The sequence below is a fragment of a genome, unplaced genomic scaffold (assembly GCF_019419815.1).
Source record: "Pyrus x bretschneideri cultivar Hongxiangsu unplaced genomic scaffold, Pyrus_bretschneideri_v1 Contig39, whole genome shotgun sequence".
NCBI classification, from domain to species: Eukaryota; Viridiplantae; Streptophyta; class Magnoliopsida; order Rosales; family Rosaceae; genus Pyrus; species Pyrus x bretschneideri.
Genome location: NW_025999712.1, coordinates 2,580,595 through 2,606,120, shown reverse-complemented (window position 1 = coordinate 2,606,120; position 25,526 = coordinate 2,580,595). Strand labels below are relative to the sequence as shown.

Below are 25,526 nucleotides of genomic sequence, written 5' to 3'. Positions count from 1 at the left end.
ATTTTGGTGGTGTTTGCCATATTATGCTTGTAGCTCGAAACCTAGCTATTTTTCAGAACATTAAGGATCGAAAGAGTTGGAACAAACAGCTTCAAGCATTACTGTAGTCTCGGTTGTTTAGGAGAAAATACGTAATTGTTTAGGAGAAAATCTTTGTTGGTTCAGTGGTTGTATATTGATGATGCGGTCTTCCAGGTGGACACAAAAGTGATTGCAAATTAAAAACATTAATCTAAAGCATACCTTGTCCATTCCTGTCGAAATGCGGGTTTTACTTGCAATCGGGGATTATGCGTGTCATCAAGCTTAGAATCAAATGGCCTTAAGTCTTGCACATTAATAACCTTCAATAACTCCAAAGACGGCAACTTCAAAGTATAAGCTTCACCACAAAAATACTTGAGTTTTGGCAGATTTCCAAGCTCGATGGACTTCACTTTAGGTAATGTAATTATTTCCCCTGCTTCTTCTTCTTCTGCCGCAACGATTTCTTCCATCTGCTCGCACCAATCAACTTTTATGTCCTCTATACTCACGAGAAGTTTGACTATGGACGAAGAAAACAAGTATTTCAACTGGTTGCAACTATAGACCCACAGCGATTTCAAGTTTCCGAAACTGCTTCCTGTGAACATTGGTTGTGAACTACCTGTCTCCCAAACACGCAGTAAACTTGGTAACGTATGTAACCACAAGGACCTCAATTTTTTGAATGCTTCAACGGAGTGACTACTTTCTTCATGCTTTGGTCCCTTGAGTTGGAAAATCACTTCTATTGAATTACAGTCAATTACAAAAAGATTTTCGAGATTATCATCATCATTTTGAGTCCTCCAGATTAGTTGGTGTAACCTAGAAAATTGGTTACAATTTTGGTTGTCAAATTGGGCTCTTATTTGCTAGGGAGTTTAGGTTTCAATTTGAGCTTTTGAAGGGAGACACAGGATGGGTGATTGATTAATTACGATCTCTAACGAAATCCAACACAAAGCAGCATGATGGCGTAATCAATGCTCCAAAACTTGATAATTTTAAGATACAATCCAATTGTAGTATGAAAAAAATTCACATTGTGGTATTTTGGATGTTGGAATCGGAACATTCGGTTCACTAAAACGACATTTATAAAAGAAAAAGACAAGGATTGAGCTTTCTAGGTTCTTTTTCTTTGCGATGGTGGCTCTACAAGTCTGGCCGATACCGAGCTCTACAATGGTGGGCTCTGCAAATCATGGTTGCCATGAGCTCTACAATGGTGGGCTCTGCAAATCATGGTTGCCATGAGCTCTACAATGGTGGGCTCTGCAAATCATGGTTGCCATGAGCTCTACAATGGTGGGCTCTGCAAATCATGGTTGCCATATTGCAAAATCCATCAAAAACATTCTCAGGGAAAACGTTCATATGACCTATCATCTTAATATTTTCTTGTAGTGCTCATTAATATGAACGCGTGAGCATAAGCAAAACGAATTTCAGAACTAAAATAAAGATTCCACGGCATTACAAAGTTTAAGGATAGTATAATAAATTTGTATTACCATGATTGATTACCTTATGCTGTTAGTTTACCTTTATTTTTCATTTCTATTTCAAATCATTTTATTTCTTTTCCTTTTCATTTTGTTTCTTTTTATTTAGATGTGTATTAAAAGTGAAAAAAAATTAATGATATTCTTCTTTATTCGTAACTTATACGTGGAAAATCTTATATTCGATTATCATTACATGTGAATTTGAATTATATTACATCTAGCCATTATTATTATTATCAAAACATGTTCTATCTCATCTCACATACCAAACGTACTTTTGATGGTAGATAATATCATTTATTCCAACAACTTAAAAAAAAAAAAAAAAAAGGAAAAGAATTAAGATGTAAAAAATGGGAGAAACCATTTTCTTTCCTCCTCCCTCCTCTTTTGGGCTGCAACAGGAGCCCCATTAAACAGCAAGCCGACGACTGCCGATTGCCGACGCAACAGCTCTGTCGTCTACGGGTCACCAAAGGCTCTCAAACTACACATCCAGAATGCTCTTGCCGTCCTTTATCCAATCCCCAAGTTAGTTTCTATAAATTCGTAGGCGATTTTCCTCAACTTCAAATTTAAGAAATGGTGACCCAGGGTTTTCCGGCCAACTTCCGGCCAATATCGCCGGAATTTGACCTCGACCCAAGAGGTAGAAATGATCCTCTTCTCGTGGGCTGTTCTCCAATGTAAGTTCTTTTTCCAAATTTTCAACTTTCAGTTTTGGGATTGATTCTTGATTTCGAATTTTATTCGATTTTGTGTGTGAATGTCGGAGATGAGACTTATGGTAATTGTTGTATCTGTGAAGTTGTTGAAATCCCTAACGATTACGTTCCCGGTTGATAGTTGAAGCATGTCTATAGCATGATGTAGGATTGAACTCTTTTGCGTAGGAATTATAAAATTCATGGAAAGAATGTGAAAATGTGGCACGAAATTAGAAAATGGGGGCCAAAATCATGTTATGATGAAGGCAATAGCTTAGCCTGATTCCTTGTTTATTGTAGTTGTATTCAGCAGCGTACTTTGGTTTTGAATTGCCTGCCGTCCAGTAGATGTTTAAGACTTAATGTGGAGGAAATTCTCTCTTGAAGTTGCTTGAACTTACCTATTTGGTAGACAAGGCTACTCAAGGGAGAGCTAGCCTGAGGTGTGAGTCGACATTTAAGAAATGTCTAGATAAATATGATTTCCCTTACGTTTAGATAAATATGATTTCCCTTACGTTTAGGAGAAAACCAGATTTTATGAATTAATAGCGGACCTTGTAGTGTATGTTCATATTATTCATCTTTCGTTAGTTACGGCTAGCTAGTGTATCATAATATTGTTCAACTTATATGTAATGTAAGTGATCAACATTACAGTATATTCAGCTTTCCATTCTACAGACATGTCATTTCAACTTACACATGTATGGTATCACGGAATTTTTAGCATTATGAATTGAAATGCAAATATTGGTAGCTAGAGACAACATTTCCAAATTATCATTATAAATGGCAATACAAGAACTCGAGCACAAATAAGCAAAACACAAATGATGCGAATTTAGAAACAAACAGTAATAATCGCAATCGAAATTTATGGTACATAAAATAAGCAACATAAATAGTATTTTTGGAATGAAATTCTGGTGCAACAAATGTCCTTTTATTGGTTTGTACATATGATATAGTAAACGAATTGCTGTAGCCACAACGTTCTTTAAACTCTTTTCCTGCATGCATTGGAGAATATTAGAAATCACTGAAATTGGAATAAGTTGAAACGCTTATGCTTATTGTATATGTGTTTCCAAAAATAGCAGGTTAAGGACTCAATTAATTTTTAAGCCACTTAGCACTACGGTTATGTTTATTGTATATGTGTTTCTGATAAAGGTTTCTCTTGAGGCAGTTGGTAATCTGAAATGCTTCTTCCTCACACCTGAACTGCTATTAGCTACCTCGGAAAAATGAATCAGGTAGCAGATTGTGGTTTTAGATCCAAACTGTTCAATTTTTCAAGTGCTATACATGTATGTATATATTATATAAAACATGGTAGAATATTTTTTGAGTGCTATATAGATAAGTTGGAGATGGAAACATGCTAACCTTTGTGCTCGATCAATCAATTGTGTTCGTCCTTCCTGTTGGTTTCGTCATCTTCATCCTTGCCTTCGATTTCGTCATCGTCATCCTCACTGTCGATTTCGTCATCTTCATCCTCATTGTCGATTTCATCATCTTCATCCTCACTGTCGATTTCGTCATCTTCATCCTCACTGTCGATTTCGTCATCTTCATACTTACTGTATTAGAAATAAAAGACGATGTTTTCTTGAGATACAATTGACTTTTCTAAAATATATATATATATTTAAATACACTTTAGTGTGCACATACTCGCATACACACACACACACACATATACATTAATATATGTATGCTATTATATAGTCTTCTGTAAAAACTTTAGAAATTCCACGTATACATCAAGATTTAAAAGTGAGATGTTAAAAAAAAAAAAATCATCTTTAAATACGCACACATAAGTGATTGAAAATTACAAACTTTAAAGTAAAGCATATCAGTGGTTGTATATTGATGATGCGGTCTTCCAGGTGGACACAAAAGTGATTGCAAATTAGAAACATTAATCTAAAGCATACCTTGTGTCATAAATACCTTGTGTCCATTCCTGTCGAAATGCGGGGTTTACTTGCAATCGGGGATTAGGCGTGTCAACAAGCTTAGAATCAAATGGCCTTAAGTCTTGCACATCAATAACCTTCAATAACTCCAAAGACGGCAACTTCAAAGTATAAGCTTCACCACAAAAATTCTTGAGTTTTGGCAGCCTTACAAGCCCGATGTACTTCACTTTAGGTAATGTAATTATTTCCCCTGCTTCTTCTTCTGTCGCAACGATTTCTTCCATCTGCTCACAGTTATAAACTACTATGTCCTCTACACTCGCAAGAAGTTTGACTATGGACGAAGAAAACAAGTATTTCAACCGTTTGCAACATTGGACAACCAGCAATTTCAAGTTTCCGAAGCTGCTTCCTGTCAACATCGGTTGTGAACTACCCGTCTCCCAAACACGCGTTAAACTCGGCAATGTATCTAACCACAAGGTCCTCAATTTATTGAATGCTTCAAGGGAGTGACTACTTTCTTCATGCTTTGGTCCCTTGGCATGGAAAATCAATTCCATTGAATTACAGCCAAATACAATGAGATTTTCGAGATTATCATCATCATTTGAGTCCTCAAGATTAGTTGGTGCAACCTAGAAAATTAAACACGATCAACAAGATGATATAAAAGTTGTACTTATAGAGGTTAATTGAACCTAATTTAAAAGCTTACCTCCAAATTGATTGGACGTGGCAATATTTCAATGGAGCTGTGGGCGTTTGGTCTTGAATATGGTGTGCATCCACATCCATCAGGGCACCAATTTGATGAACGTGTTGGAGAAGTGCTGAAATCATGACTTGTTGAATCCTTCTCAGACTTATTCTCCAACTTCTTTCTTTGTGGAATTACAGCACCCAATGTCTTCAATTTTTCACATCCGAACACGTGCATATCTTTTGTGGATGACCATTGAAATGTAGATCCCTCTGGACAAAGACTTGTGAGACGAGGCAGGTCTTCTAGTTTAAATCTGTTCAGTTTCGGAAACAAAATCATGTCTTTTGTCGCCTCTTCTTCATTTTCGTCTGGGATTCTGACTATAGTTTCAATGTCCCGACATCCTGATATCCTTACCTCTTCAAGATTCAAAAGTTCCGAGGCAATTAAATGCGAGAACACATATTCTAGACCAGAACAACGTATCAATTCCAAATATCTCAAATTTTGGAAGCCCTGGAATCCAGACGGAATGTTTTTCCACAAGTGTGTAAACGAACATTCGGATATCTCCAACTTACGTAACTGGGGAAATGTTGGAGATGTCTGCCCATCCATAACTATATGGATTTTCAGATCAAATAGCACGCCTTCAAACTCCATATATTTCAATACTACCTCTTCTAAACTTGGAAACCATGAAATGCACTTTGATGGAAATATTGCTTTTTCAAATATTCCTGCAGATTGATGCTCAACCCTTGCCGTTGTTTCCTGAAAAAGAAAAATCATTATCGGTTAAACAATTTCAAATTTCCACATATCGGCTGCCTCCTCATATCATAGAGATTGGAGAGTGGGACATACCTCTTGGTTGGAGTATATCTTGTTGGCTTGGAAGAAACCAACCAAACTCTGTAGATAGCAGAGATCTAATTTGGTTAATTTATTGAAAGATATTATATCGGCTTCCTTCTCATGTTCCCTTCCCTGCTTTGACACAATTTCTTCCATTTGATTACATTTATCAATATATAATCCCTCGAGTTGTCCCAAGTTTTTTGCTGCTGATAGTGAAAAGGCATATTTTAAGACACCACAATTTGACAATTTAAGGAATCTTAGGTTGGTCAAAAAGCTATGCGAAAGCTGACTAACTGACTGTATGCGAGGAAATGGTGTCTGCTGGGTCACACTTGTTCCATTTGCAAGATACTCAGTATTTGAACACTCCACAAGGATCAAAGATTTCAAATCTTGAAATCCCTCTGGGTCTAAATCAGTGAGGACAGAGAAATTCTTAACTTTGCACAAACACATTTCTTCAGATTTTTTCAACAAGAGCCTAACTGCTTGACTCTCCAACTCCCTTGCATCACCTTCAAAAATAATTAGTGAGTTTGTGAATGCATAAGTTCTCATCTCCGAAAACATCTTCGCAAGCAACTTCGAAGACATGTCGGTACATCCAATAGCGAATTTTATTGTTGGGCTTTTCAAGACTACGTCTTTTGGCAACAAGTGGATGAAATTGGGGGGTAATTCTATGGATAGAACCTTCAAATGATGAGACAGAGACATCACCTCAGAAATGCTTGCCATCCTCTTATCTTCTCTTCCTGTTCCAAGGTCCCATTTATCAAAGCTACCCATCATATACAACTCTTCAAGTCTACATAAGCTGGAGAAGATACCATGTGGAATCACCTCAAGTTTCCAACATTTTGTCGTATCTAACAACCTTAACTGTTTAAGTCGTCCAATTTCCCTCGGCAACTCACGCATGGAAGCACAATCACGAAAGCTGAGGATTTCTAAATTCTCCAAACCCCCAATAACATCAGTAGACATGCCATCAAAGTCAGACCCATCTAGGATCAAGGTCCGCAGGTTCTTCAGTACTCCTGGTGATCTTGATGAGCCTAGGTCTTCCATTTTCATTCCCACCAAAGCTAAAACCTTCAGTTCTTTCATCTCCATACAAATGATGTCCATGCTACCCTTTGAAAAACGTCCATTCATCGTCTGTAGAAGCTCAAGTTTTGGGCAATCAACTGGAATCTCTAGATAGCCAACCAGTGAGATTGTGTCACATGTAGCATGACTTCTTACTAGAAATCGATGTGGATCTCTTGAAGCAATCGATATGGCAACATCGCGAACTATGTCATGCATTTTTGTAGTCTCCCTGTTGCTACTATCTATCAACAAAAACCTTCTTTGTAGTTGGGCAACCAACGAATGCACTCTATTTCTTGTATCTTCCAAAGTAGAGCAGTTGCTAAAATATCCTCGACCCCACCCATATCGAACCAAATACTCAATTGGAATATCATAATCTTCTGGAAATAAACTACAAAGTAAAAGACATAACCTGGCTTCATCACTCTCCAATCTATCATAACTCCATTTTATGCTAGAATAAACTTTGTCGTTCACTCCAGGGATGTTCACTGGGGTAGAATTTCGCAGCTGATTAAGGGCATCATCCCATTCACGCCTGCTTTTCTTTGCTAGGGCTTTTCCAACCGTTACAATTGCAATAGGTAAACCTCCACATTCATTCACAACCTCTTTTGCAATGGAACGTAAATCAGGATCATCGAAGGATTCGCCTACCATTTCTCTAAAGAGCCCCCATGATTCTTCTGTTGTTAAAGTCGGGACTGCAATAATTGGTTGACTTCCCATCCTGTTGCAAACATCCGAATCTCGTGATGTCAACAAAATTTTGCACCCTTCATGAGTATCTCTGTAAGGAAGTCCTATAGCCGCAAAATCAGGCTCTTCCCAGACATCATCTAATACAATCAGGATCCTCTTTATGCCCTTGAGTCTCCCATGTAGCCTTCGTGCTCTTCCGGGCTCGGATTCCTCTTCAAATTTCAAATCTATTTCGTCTGCAATTTCCGACTGGATCTTCCTAATACTTGGACTTTGAGACACAGTTGCCATCACAATTTTATCAAACAGTTTCAGTTTTTCCAATCTTGTGATGGTTTCTTTTACCATTGTGGTTTTACCCACACCCCCCATTCCACAAATCCCGATCATTCGTACTTCTTCCCTCTTCAAACCCTCTATCACCTCCTTCATGTTTGCCTTTCTGGACTTAAAATCCTTAAAACCTTTTTCGAATGTTGACGATATCTCTGGTGGAGGTTCAGGACGGGCCACATTTTCAAATGTTCCTTCATTGTGGAGCTGAAGAACGCGTTGTGTAATCTTATAGGCTTTCCGACTCAAGCTCCATCGATTCATATGTCGCCTTTTCTTGTTAATTTCATCCTCAAACGGCAACACTTCTTTGACCATGACCTCGTTCACATTCGTTAGCCAACTCTGAACATCAGGTTTGATACTTTCACCATTCTCTTGGGCAGCATCTACCAATCCTTGCACTTCATCTTTCTTTTTCAAAAGATTTTTTATCTCACCCTGAAGACTTCCAAGGTTGGAATGGTAATTAAACAAATAGCCAAACCCTCTTCCTATTGGATCGACCAAGTACTCTCCAGTTTTTGAGGCAATTGCAATTATAATTTCCATTGCCTTCTGAAATCAAAGACTAAGGCTATAATGCTCCTCTTTGTTGGTAGCTTTTGTACGTCTCCACCTCAGTGCTCGACTAAAACAAAACAAGCAACACAACATTAGTAATCAGATATTTTTGTCATGTTTAAATCTAGGCTGTATTTTTATTTTATGAAAAAAAATTGTGTGCTGATGCTTTCATAGCATTCGAATATAACATCACCATTATGTTTAAAGGGTTAATGTCAATTTACTATCTTGAAATTTTTCGATTTTTAACATTTCATACATCAAGTCTTTTCGTCTCATTCTGGTACCTAAATTCATAATTCTAGGATTATTTCATAAGTTTTCCATTAGAATCTATTTTAACTGATGACGTGACATCCATATGAACAATGACTGGACATCATATGTCAATATGGGCCCACGTGAATATTAAAAAATATAGAAATAAAAAAATACTAATAAAAAGTTTTATGAAAAAAAAAACCCAAACCCTATTGTCTTCCTCAGTCGCCTTTCTCACCATATGTTATGAAAAAAATAACACATGCATTTGTACGGTCCCCAAACTCACTGTCAGATAATCTTTTATTTGTTCATTTCTGCTAGCTACCCCAATCCATTTTTTTTTTTTTCTGTTTAGAAAACAATAAAAATTTGATTATAAGGATGGATTAGCTCACTTTTAGTTGATTATTTTTTAATAGGTGACGGTTTCCTTAGGTTTGTTAGTGTTGGAGCTCAGCTGAAATAAAGTATTTAGTGAGCACTAGAATGTAAATCCAACACTTTTATTCTTGGTCAAGCAGAGTAAAAATAAATGTCTAAAACAACAAATATTGGAAAGAAATAGTTTCCGAGAAATATGTAGTACCTGTATTGTAAGTCAACACAATACAACTGTCCAGAGTAAAAGTGAAATTATGATATTTATGCTTTGTTCAGCAATAAATCATATGTCTGGAACTCGTAGTGGTGCTTCACGAACTTTGACACATCCCAACCGAAGTCAAGGTGTATTAGCCGACACCTAGAAGGTGACAAAAGCCATAAAGTATAGATGATGAGCAAATATTTGAATACATAAAACCGAAGCTTATAAGTAATTTAAACTAGTAGTGAGGGTGCGCTATGCAGAATGTATCCGTACTACATAAATGTAAATTCAGAGCATATATAAAAATACAGTAACATAAAGATTATTCACATTCTAGGTAGGAAAGATAATTTTACAAACTACAGGATTAAGAATTACTACATTGACTAGTGTGGATGTCAGAACTAACGGGGAATATCGACAGTTGAATCTCACCAGGTTAATTTGGAAATTCAAATACTTGATGCTTTATAAGTTATTAGCAGTTTGTAAAAAAATAAAAGTTATTAGTTACAATCACATTAAGCATGACATTCCCTAGTTTAAGTTAGATATGTGATGTCACCCTTCCTGAACATATATGATCGGGCCTTTTACTAGTTACGATTTCAAAGGAACTTCATTTCATATCCTTTTCTTTCTATTTAGGCCACTCTCACAAATTTCTCCGTGTTTAAGGAATGATATGCAATTATGTGTTTAGTTGTTTTAAAACTGCGTTTTTTTCATTTACTTTTTACGAGGTTCCGGTCGCGGGTCACCGGATTATGCAGTTTCACGCCGGTTTTCTGGGAAAATTTTAAATCATCATAACTTCCACATATCTCAACCAAATTGAGTGATTCGGAATGGAAATGATACCTCGGAATGAGATGAACAGATTGGTACCCTCAGCAACGGCTAATTCGCCATGATTTAGCCAAAAACAGGCCGAAAGGTCCCTGAAATCGACGGAAACTGGGGACAATTTCAGAAGGTCATAACCTGCTCATTTCTCAACCATTTTTTACGTTCTTTATATGGAAATGAAGCACAAGGAACAAGTTTATACCTCTTGGAACTCCAAAAAGCAGACGTAAATATACTGAAATTGGCCTGAAAGTCTCGGCCAAAAACCCAAAGCTTCGAAACCGTGTGTTTTCGAGTTGGGGATTGCCTCAGACTTGACCCAGGGACGTTAGGGAGTTGTGTGGTGGCTTCCAACTCTTCCAAAACGGTATGGAGTGGTCGGAAAAGTGTCGGGAAGTTTCTTTCTCGTCGGAGCTTCGAGCTAGAGCCTCTAGTCTCGGTTTCCTACGAAACGGAGCTGGGTTCGAGCTCGCGAGGTCAAGAGGGTGGATGTGGTGGTGGTTTGGGCGTTGATTCGTCGAGTTTTGGTGACTTTTGCTGCGTTCCAGAGAGAAGAGAGGACGGGAGAGTTTGAGAGGGAGAAAGAGGTTTGAGTGAGTGAAAGAGATGTTACAGAGTACGAGGACAACAGAGAGAGAGAGAGAGAGAGCAGAGTGCAATTGATTGGTGGGGTGACTTTCCGTTAAGGGAAGAAAAATCTTACGGGATAAATTTTCAAAAGCTGATCGGCAATTTCTCCAACAGTGTCTGCCGACACTTTCTTTTGTGCACACGTGTGAATTTACACAAGTATACAAATTTATTGCTTGTTATCAAAATTTAAATTGTTACTTAATTTGGATTTAGTTTATATTTATGCATACATAACGACGAGTACTCAAATATATTAAAAAATAGATGAATTACGCATTGGCTCAAACATTCATGTAAAACTCCATTAAACCCAACAAGATCAGTTTTGTCATTTGTATTCTCTTTAACAAGAAAAAGACAAAGTGAAAAGGAAATGAATGCAGTGCTTACGAACCCTAAATTTTCAAACAACAATACATGGCTCGAGCCATTCTCACTCTCTCGTGGCATTACAATTTACATCATTTCACGGTAGAAGCGTCGCAATTAGAGTTGCGTATTTTTTTTATCTTTGTGTAAAAATATCTCAAAAAAAAATTATTCTCTTGTTTTCGGTCAAATAACTAATCACATTAAAGATAAAGCAAATTAAAGTATAGTAAAATTTACACGAAAGTAAAGCAAAGCAAAGAAACAAGCCTAAAAGTAAAAGTGCAATCCTTTCCAAAAGTAAAGCACACTAAAAGTAAAGTAAAGAAACAAGCCTAAAAGTAAGGTAAAATTTATTCATTTTGAGACCGTTAGTCATGCAAATTGAATGAACAATTTTAAAATAGTGATACAATCAATACATTTATTTTTACTTTTTAACACATTTTTACTAATTTTTATCCTTTAAAATAATGTTTTTTAGCCAAATTAAAACTACAAAAGTAAACCCAATACATCAAATCACACAAACACACAAACGCACAAACGCACCCAATACATCAAGTCATACATTTAAATCACACAAAGAGACAAACTTTTCACATTTTCACACACCAAATGAAAGCTTGATTTAACGGAAGAAAAATCTCACAACAGGACAAATTTTTAAAAGCTAACAGATACTTTAAATAAACAATGAAGCCTTTATGTATCATTCAATCAATAGTGGTGGTTGTTATCATTCAATCAATAATGATCCATTTTAGATGGACAAAGTGACGAAAAGGAGAATGGTGCCCGTGATTTGTGCGTGCAAGCTGGAAAAAGAATAAAATATTTGAAATCATTTCTACGTTTAGTGAACGATTAGAATGAAATGATATTTTACGCGATCCGCAGAGAAGGATTCGGAAAGGATAATGGTCATAGTTTCTCACGTGCACACTCGTGTGAATTTCACACAATTTTGTGTACATATTTACCCGTTTATTAAACGAGTGTAGTTTCTTTATTACAAGTCCAATTTGGATCTAGTTTGCGCTCACGCGTTAGTAATAATGACTACTATCTCGATATACTAAGAAATGATACAAATTAAGCACTGGCTCAAACATCCACGTATCCGCTGAACCCAACAGGGGCATTTTGGTCACTTCACATCTTTGAAAATTAAAATTCAATAAAGTCGGAATAGGTTGTCACAAACTTGTTAGAGAATTTGAATGTTGAATGCTATCATGGACAAGGAGGACATATTACCAATTAGAATATACATTTTGGTTTGGTGCATCATTTTAGCGTAGATTAGATAACCAAAGGATTATGTTCAGTTTGGTTTCAAACTTTGGCTTGGTTTCAAAGGATTATGCCAAATTAGCAACTGAAGTAAAGAGACAATAGATTTCAGAATGATCCTTTGCCATCTCTACGAGTGTTGAATGAAGATCGTGAGCAAACTAATCTACGTAAAACGCACACTCATTCTCCTTCAATTCAATTGCAATTTAGTTCAACTGTAAAGCTCTATAATTTTTGGATACAAAACGACATATCATGCCAAATACCAACTGCAAAATGCAGCCTATGGTCATCCATTCAAGTACATTACTTCTCGACACTAACCTGTAACTCCAATGTTCTGCAGTCATTTTTTTTGAGCAAGCGGTCATCATCGAACCTGTTAAAATTAAAGGGATGCAAAGACACATATCTATACTGACAATATTTTAACTAAATAAGGAAAAATAAAACTGAAGCCTATTCTACGACAACAAATCAGCATTGATTGATAATATATCCATTGGTTATAATGATATTTGCCATGGACGAGTTTTCATATTTTGAAATCGTTACTTAATAACTTCATGTTTGATATCATCGAGAATGTCTTTCTCAATATAGGCAATCCAACAATCATCTGTCATTTGATCTTCCATTTGATTAACCAATTCTTCACAATCCTCATAGCACAAAACGCTCTCTACACTGGGAGATGCAACTGGTAACATGAATGCTAATGTCAACAACAAGTAAACTAATGGGTAAACAGTTTCTTATTTTGTCTCAACCATTTTTTGTGCAAGATCCGCAATCCCATTCAATCCTGAAAACTCAATTCTGGAGCGCATGTCCATAATGTGCATCTTAAGCTGATTTTCAAGCATTGTCAAGTGCCAAAAAGTCCCTTAAAAAAAAAAAAAAAAAAAAACAGTATCATCAAGTCAAGTCCCGAAAAGTCATTCGGGTATACTGAGCAAGCTGAATCAACTTTTGTTTGTTAAAAGTAGATATGAATATCACTTGGATTCATACATGTCACACAAAGAAGCAACTCAATATTTGTCGCAGTGAAACGAATATTTAGCTCTTGGAGTTGCATTTCGATAACATTACAAAACATCTCAACATGATAATGATGCATATAAGTCCCCGCCGAAATTATTTTATCCCTACAGTTTGAAACATGTCACTCATGTTAGGAACTTTAATCTGATGTTTGTCACATACAGAGAAAAAAAAAAAAAAAAACTGATTGAGTGAAGAATCAACCACTTTTTCAGCTCTTCCTTACATATGCTAAGTTAATGACTAAGTTAATGGCGTGTGGGAATTTTGACAAGGAAGATCACTCAGAGGATGGTTCTAATGGAATACATACTTGTTTTAATTTCTTTCATAATTTGGTTGGTTTTTCGAACTCACGCTGAAATATAAGAATACATAATCTTTGAAAAGCCAACAAAATTCGCGTAGAAATACAAACAACTTTTACATTATTGTGATAAAATGCCACCTTTATTGGATCTGCTAACATGATGGTACATGCCATTTCACATGTGTTTACCACCACTTTATTTTCTTTTTCTCTTCTTCACGTGCCCACACTCCCCACTTTCACTCCACTCCTTTGTTTCTTTCTTCCACTTTTTCTTCACATTTTTTTATTTGTCTGCCACAATTCATCACTTTTCTACTTCTGGATTGCATGCCAGACACCACCATCTGTTTTTTTTTTTATCTTTCTTTTACCTCTTTCTTTTTCTTTTCTGGCTCAACTTTCACCATCTTTTTTAGAGAGAATTCTGTCAGAGTGAGAATTGTGAGAATTCTGTAATTATATTTGTTTATCGTATATCACACGATCAATTTTTGTTAAATAATATTTATATTTAATTTTAAATAAAAAATTTAAAATAATTTATAACCGATATACAATAAACGAATGTGATTAAATAATTTTTATAATTCTTAAAAAAAAATTCGACGAGAATGCTCATTCATATTTTGTTTTCTCTTTGTTTTCTTTCTTCTGCCTTTTCTTCACGCGGACTCCCCCTTTCCCTTTTCCTTTATTTCTTTCTGCAATTCCACCATCACCTTCTTTTCCTTTTTTTCCCCCTTCTTTACTTTCCATTTTTTCTTTGTCTGGCACCAAGGCTAATGGGGAAATTCATGGTCTCAAGGCTGAAGGGACCCTTTTGTATATATCCAACCAACTCGCGTGGGTAGCAAGTAGTTCTTTACCATAATAGTAAAAAAATGTTAAGTCGTCGTATAATTACGGGAGTCCAAATTCGTCAGTGACTAATCACGCATAGATGTGATTAGCCACTTTATCATAATAGTAGAAAAATGTTAAATCTCTGCATGATGTTTTGAGTCCAAACTGATTAGTGGCTAATCACTCATCGATGACTAATCTAACAAAATATATTATTTGACAAAAAAAAAACCAAAAAACTCTCGTGAGTATACTACGTATAAAATTTAAAAGTATACAAACTTAAACCAATTCACTAAAACGACATCGTTATAGGAGAAAAATATAAGGTTTAAGCTTTTCAGATTTCTTTGCGATGGTGGCTCTGCAAGTCAGCCAGATACCGGTTTAAAGAAAATTCAGATGCCACAGCTCGAATCCACCGTCAAGACGTGGGTTGTCATTTAATAATTTTTTTTATCTTTTTGTGGAGTCTAATGATTAAGGCAACCAATCAAATATTTCAAAAACATAACCACATTTATTATATATTATATTAATCCATAAAAATATCATTTAATGAATTTCACATATGCTGTCAAATTTGATAGCAAAATGCCTTGCCTTCAAATGATTCAGCGCCACGTAAGAAATTGAAGGTTCGGTTGGAGAAAATTTGCTGCTATTTTTTATTGTTGTATGTCTAAGTGACAATTTTGACATCTCATTTAAAGATGCTCTATACGGAACGTACTCTATACCTTTGAGACCTTTGATAGTAATAGTAGGGGCCTTTTCGTTCAGGTGCAGATGTAATGATGTATCATCCTCCTTGATCAGCTAGTCCACACTGATATTAAATTAAATAATTTCTTAATTTTGTCGGTGTGATTCGGTTTCGGCTTGATTTCAGATGTTCAAAGGCAAAACCAAAACGTTTCTTCATACTACGGTTCGGATTCAAACCAAAATCGTTTTAAATCGTAAAATTCAAATCATTTGGTGCGATTTAATTTGATCCGTGTTTTGATTTCGAATTTCCGATTCCAAGTGCTCATTCCTAAATGCAGTGGCATATGGAATACTCACGTATAAATGAAATCCCACATAATCTTTGGGGGATGGTAAGATTGTTTAAAGCCTTTGGATCCTTTGGTATGTATACCATCTTCAAGTCCAGTGTAATCCACCAAAATCCTTAATTTAATGAAATTCCACAATATTTAAGTTTTTTAATACGCATAATTTTAAATGAATTTTAAAAAGACTACCCCAAAATTTTAAACTTTTTTAGGGTACATTTGTTGTATAGGATTATCTTGAACTGGACTAGCTTTAGGGACTAAGTTGGACTGTCTTAAAATAGACTAAACTGAACTAACTTAGTGAAGTATTTGGTACAGTGTCGAATTAAAAAACAGGATAATTAAAAATAAAAAATAAACTCATATATGTTACAAAATATTTAAATTATTTGCTTCAACTTCAATTTCAACCACCATTAAAATTTTCAATCCAAATTTTCAACATCCAATTCCCTAATCCAACACCAAAATGCTAAATTTCAAAATACCTAGTTCAAAAATCATCAAAAACCAATCATCCCCCTCTAGTGGAAGAACATATACACTATTTATACCGAATGATTATCTTGATTCTATCGCCGATTACCTTAAGCAAGCTTCTAACATTCAAGTTAATTCTTGATGCATGACCAGAAAATTCCAAAACTTGACAAGAAATGCAACTACAAATTTTCTATCTTTCAAATGAAAAATTGGGACAAATTGCAAATTGGATTTGGTAATTCAGAAAATTAGAGACAAAGAATTGGGGGAAGGAGTTGCCAAATGTCTTCAAGGAAGCCATATTTGATGAGCTCCTCGTTCTCGAACTTGTCGAGGCCTAGAAGAAAGCACAAGCTTGGAGATAGATTGAAACTTTGTCTTGATTTTGGCAAATTTGTGCGTTTGTAGTTGATACCCAAGAGGAGTGGACGTTTTGAAATTCTACGTATCCAACATTGCAATTCCTAATTCGTCTTGATTATGGGAAATTTGATGTCCGCTGGGACTTAAAAACTGCGAGAGAGATGGAAGGCTTAGATAGTCTTGGATGTAAGGAGATAACTTCCTAGCGTTTGGCAGCCTAGAGGAGGATGCGGTGGTTGGTGGAGTGGTATCTGGAGCTGCATGCACGATGTTCGGTGGTGCGAGAGCTGGAGTTACTGAATCAATTGATTGCGAGCCTAGGAAGAATGAAAGCTTAATTGCAGTGGGTTGGGGATTTGAGGAAGACAAAGAGGAAGATGAAGCGAGCTAAGGAAGTCAAAGAGAGGTAGATGCAGACGAAGACGAAGCAGACAAAGCTAAGAGCTCTTAGTGAAGGAGGTAGTCGAGGCCAATCCGGCATAATCCCATTAAACGTGATCCCTATACCTGCCAAACATTGGTGTCTAGTCCAGTGAACGTTAAGGAGCCCAAACAAACACACCCCGGTAGCTCTTGAGTTAGCTCAAAATTAAGCGAACGATGCGTTTATTTCAACCTGCCCTCCTCCTTGTCCTACATCCGGTGGCTACTCTTAAATTTCAGGTAGACTAGCCATGGATCCACTCCAACAACACCGACATTGTCCCTACTTGGCCACTTGCTTAATCCATCAGGTGTGGGGTTTTAATACAAAAGACATCGGTGTTAGTTAGAGTAGGGTAATTCTATATAAAGGGCTTATTCTCAAGCCATCTGGCCGATGTGGGACATAGGAATTCTAACACTTCCCTGCACGTGAGATCCCATTTTATGGGTCACACGTGAAGTTCCACATATCGACAACCACATGGAGCCAAGCTAAGGCTCACCCGTTTGCGCGGGGCCAGTGTGGACCCATCCGTTCACGTGGTATCTCTTGGTCTACGTGGAGCCAAGTTGGGGCTCACCCGTTTGCGTAGGGTCAATGGGAACCCATCCGTTCACGTGGATATACAGGGCCGTCCCCTGTCTTTGATACCATCTTAAATTTCAAGTAGACGGGCCATTGGCCCACTCCAACAACACCGATACTGTCCCCACTTAGCCACCTGCTCAATCTGTCAGGTGTGGGGTTTTAATATAAAAGACCACAGTGTTAGTGAGAGTGGAGTAATTCTATATAAAAGGCTTATTCTCAAGCCATCTGGTTGATGTGGGATAGAGGAATACTAACATCTTAAATTTCAGGTAGACAGGCCACGGGCCCACTCCAACAACACCGATACTGTCCTTAATTAGAGACCTGCTCAATCCTTCAGGTGTGGGGTTTTAATCCAAAGGTCTCAGTGATAGTTGGAGTTGGGTAATTCTATTTAAAGGGCTTGTTCTTAGGCTTTCTGGCCGATGTGTGATAGAGGAATTCTAACAGCTACCGATAATTATCTATCTTTTTCTTTTGTGAATAAACGAGTATATTAGAAAAGGAAGAAGAGACTAATTCCAATACAACAAGTCCAATTTCCAAGATTTCATGTATCATCTATGATGTGTACATAAGAGGTGGCTAATCATTTATGGCGTGTTTACATATGGGGAAAGGAAATGGCGGAATAGGAGTCATTCCCCATTCATGATCATTCTTCTGTTTACCAATTCAATCGGAATGCACAGTGTTGCGGGACCCATGTAAAATCAGGAGTTCAATTCCTAATATTGGCGGAATTGGATTACTTACACGGAGGTAGTATTTGGATTCCGGGAAGAAGGCTTCATCCGAAATCAAAATTTTCTTCCCAAAACACCCTTCACCTTCAGCACTCCCTTCCATCTTCTCATTGTCTTCCGCCATCCTCTCTAACAGCTATGTGCTCCTCCGCCGCCGCCTCTCTGCACCCCGTGCATTGCCGTGTCGAACTCTTTCGATTTGGGGCTCAGTTGCCGATTCTAATTCCAAAGACTACAAATTCAGACTCTCGTTAGAATTTATAGGGGATAAAGATTGCAATTGGGCATCCTTAAAACACTTGAAAGATCAACCATTCAACAACATATTAGCTTGAATCATTACGCATAACCGCATAGGGAAGGTCAGGGCAGAGCATAATCAAATCAACCAAAAATAAAAATTTACATAGAAGGCTTACGTTGAATCCTTGATGGTGAGGTAGGGAGGGAGAGCAAAGAATGGTCGAAATCTTAGGGAGGGTAGTCGCGGTCAAGCGTGAGTGAAAAGGTGAGGAAAAGGCGTTTTGTCAGCAGATCAGAGAATGAAGATGATTGATCAGATTGAATTTAAAAGGACTTAAAAAGCCTTTCTCACAGAAATTAAAAATAAAATAATTTTTTTTTGTTAAATATAAAAAAGATTAGCATATAATATAGATTATTTAGAATAAGGGCATTTTAGTAATGACATTAGTTTTCATTTCGATGCATGACAATTAGTAAACAACTTCTATGGACTCAGCATCAATTCAACGCCGTTTCCAGACAGTTTTAGTAAACAACTTCAATAGAAACCTGATTCTGATTCCACTTCATTTCAATTCCTCTTCAATCTAATTCCTCATCAATTCAATTCCTCTCAATTTGATTACAGATTAGTAAACGCGCCCCTAGTGTTGCCTAGCATTATATTGACTACTAGTAGTGCAGCAAACATGATGACTTACCAAGCAATTCCTATAAGATGGTTACTTTCCAATTCAAGGTAACAATCAGACATCTCAAATTTTTCGAATTCTGTCTAGACATATTAACTATGAGATGTAAATTCATCAAATTGATCAATTAATTGATTGATTTTAACATTTTTATGGGAAATAAGACTCGATGACTATGGTTTTTACAACTTTTGCAAATGTCTGCACTAACCTTAAAATCTCTGATGCTTGACCATTCTGTGTACAGATTTTATAATGCTGGAACAGGCACCAAGACTCCAACCACTAAGATGTGAGAGGTTTGGACGGCTTACTGCAACTACTAGTGAAAACACACGATTCAAGGTCATCTTCAGCCGTCTTTTGGAACACCAGGACAGCCTTGAACAATCATCGTTGTCACGACTTAAGAAAGAATACCAAATTCTGTTATTTCCTACCGGTCTTCTGCACAAACTGTTCCATCCCAGTCTACAAGCTTGTTGAAAGAGGACCAGAGTTGTATGTCATGGCTCAATAAACAAGCACACAACTCTGTCATCTATGTAAGCCTAGGAAACACAACATTCATAGACAGTAAAAACTAGCTGAAATGGCACGAGGTTTGGCCAACAATAAGCAGCCTTTCTTGTGGGTCGTTCGGATGACGAACAATTATTTGGAGCACTCACTTATCCTCAAGCGAGACGACCACGTCCTTTTTGGAGAATGCCGGCACACCTTCATAAGGATGTGGGCGTTTCGGGTCTCTCGTTGCCTTGAGCAAAGTAACGAACGTAAAATGCACACTTTTTCTCCTTCATTTTTAGTGTCTTAATACTATTCAACTCCAAGCATATTACTTGTCCCATGATAACCTTGCCCCCTAGCTTTGACAAGCTTAATCCATGGGTAGAAAAGAAATCATCAATAGCTGCCTTAAGTGAGTCAGCAGTATTACTAACGGCTTGTACAATGCATAAAAAAAGGCTTGATCATATGACCTTTATCCGCAAAACGTATTACAATAGCCAATTGCTTCATTGAAGACATGTTATGAAGCTCATCGATAAAAATGGAAAAGTGCAAACCACCATTATCATTAAAGACATGCTTTCCATTGAAAAAGCAGTTATGACCTCCTTCTGAGTATTGGGTGAAGTCAAATTCAGACTTAAGGGAGGATTTCTCAATGTGATAACTTTTAACTTCTCGTGGCGACCACATTGGAAATTCCAGAGTCCAAGAAAAACTCTTTCGTTGTTTGAACCTTCATGTTCATCGCCTCCACAAAATATAAGCCCTTGATGCAAAAGAAACCTCATACAAACAATTGATACATCCAAAAAAGTTTTACATTCCTTTGGTGCTTGGTGTTGCTTTAATAAAGCATCATAAGTTCTCCAAGCTTGGTTGAGGGCGCTATTCCGTCCTCCAACATGACCCTGCAACCTTTCCTTCTTCCAATTCGAAAACCCTTTACTAACAAAGCAATCACCGCTAGCTTGCTGTCCCATATTTAGCTTAAACAGATAACAACATAAACAATACGAAGCATCTTTTGCTATACTATCTTCCAACCAAGTCGGAAACTCATAAACCAAGCAGATATAAACCTTATTGGTCCCTCACTGGTATTCTTGTGGGGGAAGTCATGGTCTCGAGTCTGAAAATGACACTTTTGAATATATGCTTTTCGAACTTGCTCTCGAACTCGAACATTTGGATGCTAATCCCAAATTCAAGTGTGCAACCCGGGATCAACAACAAGATCTTCCAAGTTGATTTCGACGCAAGCTTGTTTCGAGCTTTTGTCGTTCTCCTTCCAATACGATGATGACTCCATTGACTCATCAAATGATTTTCTTTTCAAATACCGCCTCTCTACTTCAAAATTTTGGGTCTTTTAGCAAATATATCATACGAACCAAAAATTCTTCAAAATCCCAATAATTATTCCAGTATCATCCAACACGTAGAAATACTACAAAAATCTTCCTATACCACTGCAAGGGTACACATAAAAATTCATTAAATTAGATTTACAGAGGAAAAAGTAAAATAAAAAATAAAAAACCAGGGCTTTTGACATCTGGTGAGATGCAAAGAGCCAAAGTGAAGAGAAATTACTTCAGATATCACTGGGCGTGCATATGAGTGAGAAAGGGCAACATTTTAGAGTGGCTAACCATTTTCGAGTTAGCCACTTTCAAGCCGTTTTTCGGCCAAACCACGGCGAGTTAGCCATCGAAAAAGGTAACATTCTCTTCATCTCGTCGAAAAGTATGATTTTCGTTTTTGAATCACTCAATTCGTTGAGTATTGAAGAAGTTATGAACGTTTAAAGTTTACCCAGTTTTCAGTGAGTTTTCCAGTTTTCCTGCGGACCAGTCTCCTTTCAGGCTATTTTCTGACCATATCCAGCAACTATTGGGCTATTTTCTCGTAGTACGCATCAATACAAACTTGTGAGCTTAACCATTAGAATTAAAATAAGAATTCCACGGAATTACAAAGTTTTAAGGATAGTATGATAATTTTGTATTACCATGGTTGATTGATTACCTTATGCTGTCCGTTTACCCTTATTTTTCATTTCTATTATAAATTTCTTTATTTCTTGTCCTTTTCTTTTCTTTTTGTCTCTCTTCCCTCCCTCCCGCATCCTCTCTCCCTCTTCTCTTAGCGAGCCGACGACTGCCGACGCAACATCTCCGTCGTTCACCGGTCACCAACGCCTGTCAAACTACACATCCAGAATGCTCTTGCCGTCCTTTATCCAATCCCCAAGTTAATTTCTATAAATTCATAGGCGATTTTCCTCAATTTCTAATTTAATAAACGGTGACCCAGGGTTTTCCATCCAACTTCCGGCCAATATCGCCGGAATTGGACCTCGACCCAAGAGGTAGAAATGATCCTCTTCTCGTGGGCTGTTCTCCAATGTAAGTTCTTTTTCCAAATTTTCAACTTTCAGTTTTGGGATTGATTCTTGATTTCGAATTTTATTCGATTTTCTGTAAGAATGTCGGAGATGAGACTTATGGTGATTGTTGTATCTGTGAATTTGTTGAAGTCCCTAACGATTACGTTCCCGGTTGATAGTTGAAGCATGTCTATAGCATGATGTGGGATTGAACTCTGTAGAACCTTGTATTATTATTAATAGGCAATGAATGAACTCTTTTGCATAGGAATTATAAAATTCATGGAAAGAATGTGAAAATGTGGTAGGAAATTAGAAAATGGGGGCCAAAATCATGTTATGATGAAGGCAATAGCTTAGCCTGATTCCTTGTTTATTGTAGTTGTATTCAGCAGCTTACTTTGGTTTTGAATTGCCTGCTGTCCAGTAGATGTTTGATCGATTCTTGATTTCAAATTTTTATTCGATTTGTGGTAATTGTTCTATCTGTGATATTGTTGAATCCCCTAGATTGAACTCTTTTGCATAGGTATTATAAAATTCATGGAAAGAATGTAAAAATGTGGTAGGAAATTAGAAAATGGGGGCCAAAATCATGTTGCGATGAAGGCAGTTGCGTAGCCTGGTTCCTTGTTTATTCTGTTGTATACAGCAGCTAACTTTGGTTTGAATTGCCTTCTGTTCAGTACATGTTTAAGACTGGATGTGGATGAAATTTTGTTGCCGCTTTATGCATGCGTGTGTGGGTAATTGAGATTCGACTTTCCTAGTTAGTCTTGTGCTTTTTGCTGTTGATAAGGTCCTGAGGTGTATGGGTGTATGGGTGTGTTGGAGATTCCTTGTTTGTTTATAATGCTTGTAGTTTGAGTGATTGCAAGTTTGAGTAGTGTAAAGTTTTTCTTGTTTAATCATATTCATTTATTTTTACATAAGCATTTCTCATTTCTTGGCTCGAATCGGGTTGATTTCAGTAGTTTGCTTTGGTTTTGTCCAGAACCTGTGTTTTGTTTGGGGTAAACGTGCTACAGAATACATATCTTCAGTGAACGTTGCTTGAGGTGTGAGTGGACAAATTATCTCTTGAAGGTGCTTCAACTTACCTTTTTGGTAGACAAGGCTCCTCAAGGTAGAGCTAGCCAGAGGTGTGAGTTGACATTTATTTCAGAATTTTTTTCTTTGTCAAATATTAAGCATGCATAGATAAATATGATTTCCGTTATGGTTTTTATTCTCACACCTTCAGTTAATCTCTTAATTAACTTTCAATCTAAAACTTGTCAAAGTACAGAATAAAAATAAGTTTGTACCCGTTCATATAATTTATTATACATGCATAAAATAAGCAACATAAGTAGTATTTTTGGAAAGAAAGTCCGGTGCAACAAATGACATTTTATTGGTTTGTACATATGAGATAGTAAAAGAATTGTTGAAGCCACAACCTTCTTTGAATTGTTGTCCTGCATGCATCGGAGAATATTAGAAATCACTGAAATTCAAATAAGTTGAAATGGTTATGCTTATTGTATATGTGTTTCCGAAAATAGCATCTTAAGGACTAAATTCATTTTTTAAGTACTAAACTTGTATATATATATATTCTATAAAACGTGGTAGAATGATTTTTTGAGTACCATATAGATAATTTTCATCAGTTTTTACTAAACCTAGAAGAAGTTGAAGATGGAGACATGTTAACCTTTGTGCTTGATCAATTAATTGTGTTTGTCCTCCCTGTCGATTTCATCGTCTTCACCCGTCCTGTGTTAGGAATAAAAGACAAATGTTTTCTTGAGATATAATTGAGTTTTCAAAAGAAGAAAAACATATCTAAATATACTTTAGTGTGCACATACGCACATTACATGTATACATATATGTGTGTGTGTGTATAGTTTGACAAAATTTTGTCATACTAAATCTGAACTGTTGATTATGCTTTGCATAAATTTGTAGTCGAAATTTTTGTGGTGTTTGCCATTATGTTTTAGCTCGAAACCAGAACCTACTTATTGGTTGAATAACTAGAAATTTAAGATTAAGCATAATATGCTATCTTTCAGTCCTTCATAAAAACATTAGGAATCCCACTCATACGTCAAGAATTAAAAGACAGCTGTTTTCTTGAGATATAATCGAGTTAAAAAATAGTGTATTTAAATACGCACACATAAGTGACTGAAAATTAGAAACCTTAAATTAAAGCATACCTTAGAGTGGCATTGAGGTCCCCCATCCATTTAGCCACTCCCAACGCGGTGCGTACTTGCAATCGAGGATGTGTGTCAACATGCTTAGGAGCAAATAGCCTTAAGCTTTGGACCTTCACAACCTCCAATAACTCCAAAGACGGCAATTTCAAAGTATAAGCTTCACCACAAAAATACTTGAGTTTTGACAGACTTCCAAGCTTGATGGACTTCACTTAAGGTAATGTAATTATTTCACAAGAAGTTTGACTATGGACGATGAAAACAAGTATTTCAACTGGTTGCAATAATAGACCCGCAGCGACTTCAAGTTTCCGAAGCTGCTTCCTGTCAACATCGGTTGTGAACTGCCCGTCTCCCAAACACGCGTTAAACTTGGCAGCTTCTGTAACTCGAAGGACCTCAATTTATTGAATGCTTCAACGGAGTGACTACTTTCTTCATGCTTCGGTCCCTTTAGTTGGAAAATCACTTCCATTGAATTACAGTCACTTACAGTAAGATTCCACGGAACTATAAAGTTTAAGGATAGTATGATAATTTTGTATTACCACGGAAAATCACTTCCATTGAATTACAGTCACTTACAGTAAGATTCCACGGAACTATAAATGAAGATTTCACGGAACTATAAAGTTTAAGGATAGTATGATAATTTTGTATTACCATGGCAGATTACCTTATGCTGCCAGATTACCTTTATTTTTCATTTCTATTTCAAATTATTTTATTTCTTTCCTTTTTATTTAGATGTGTATTAAAAGTGGCAAAAAATTAATGTATTCCTTTTTATTTGTAATTTGTAAGTGAGAGATTTTATGTTCAATTATTATTAAAGACGAATTTAAACTATGTTACTTCTAGTCATTATTATCATCAAAACGTGTTCCGTCCTATCTCACGTACCAAACGCAGTTTTAGTGATAAATAATAGAGTTTATTCCATAAAATAAATGTATAAAAGAATTAAGATAAAAAAGTAGGAGAAACCATTTTCTCTCCTCCTCCGGTATCCTTTCTCCTCTTTTGCGCTACAACAGAAGCCCCATTAAACAGCAAGCCGACGACTGCCGAGTGCCGACACAAAAGTTCTGTCGTCCACGGGTCACCAAAAGCTCTCAAACTACACATCCAGAATGCTCTTGCC

At 36.7% G+C, this 25,526-nt stretch overlaps 2 protein-coding genes and 2 long non-coding RNA genes across 5 annotated transcripts in view; 2 read left to right on the top strand and 2 right to left on the bottom strand.

Moving 5' to 3' along the window:
- The first annotated feature begins 1,665 nt into the window (after positions 1-1,665).
- The window catches only part of LOC125468589, a 25,539-nt gene continuing 1,678 nt past the window's right edge, over positions 1,666-25,526 (top strand). Inside the window, exons 1-2 of the long non-coding RNA XR_007250991.1 lie at positions 1,666-2,221; positions 2,588-2,685. This is a non-coding gene — a long non-coding RNA (uncharacterized LOC125468589). The remainder of the gene's footprint in view (positions 2,222-2,587; positions 2,686-25,526) is intronic.
- On the bottom strand, positions 3,000-10,596 carry LOC125468144 (disease resistance protein At4g27190-like). Of its 2 annotated transcripts, none has more exons than XM_048564529.1 (8): positions 10,351-10,596; positions 10,161-10,256; positions 9,297-9,452; positions 5,750-8,510; positions 4,895-5,656; positions 4,192-4,814; positions 3,635-3,831; positions 3,000-3,255 (listed from the first exon to the last, which is right to left on the bottom strand). In XM_048564529.1, exons 4-7 carry the CDS (start codon positions 8,429-8,431, stop codon positions 3,651-3,653), a joined length of 4,248 nt encoding a protein of 1,415 aa, XP_048420486.1. In that variant the 5' UTR covers positions 8,432-8,510; positions 9,297-9,452; positions 10,161-10,256; positions 10,351-10,596; the 3' UTR covers positions 3,000-3,255; positions 3,635-3,650. The 2 variants fall into 2 exon arrangements, with proteins under 2 accessions (XP_048420486.1, XP_048420487.1); XM_048564530.1 differs by having other exon boundaries at positions 10,161-10,240.
- On the top strand, positions 21,723-23,397 carry LOC125468581. The gene is made up of 2 exons (XR_007250977.1): positions 21,723-22,188; positions 23,164-23,397. It is a non-coding gene; the product is annotated as an uncharacterized LOC125468581 (long non-coding RNA).
- The window catches only part of LOC103929838 (probable disease resistance protein At4g27220), a 16,501-nt gene continuing 14,319 nt past the window's right edge, over positions 23,345-25,526 (bottom strand). Inside the window, exon 8 of the mRNA XM_048564537.1 lies at positions 23,345-24,492. Coding sequence (XP_048420494.1) covers positions 24,364-24,492 — 129 coding nt within the window. The 3' untranslated portion in view covers positions 23,345-24,363. The remainder of the gene's footprint in view (positions 24,493-25,526) is intronic.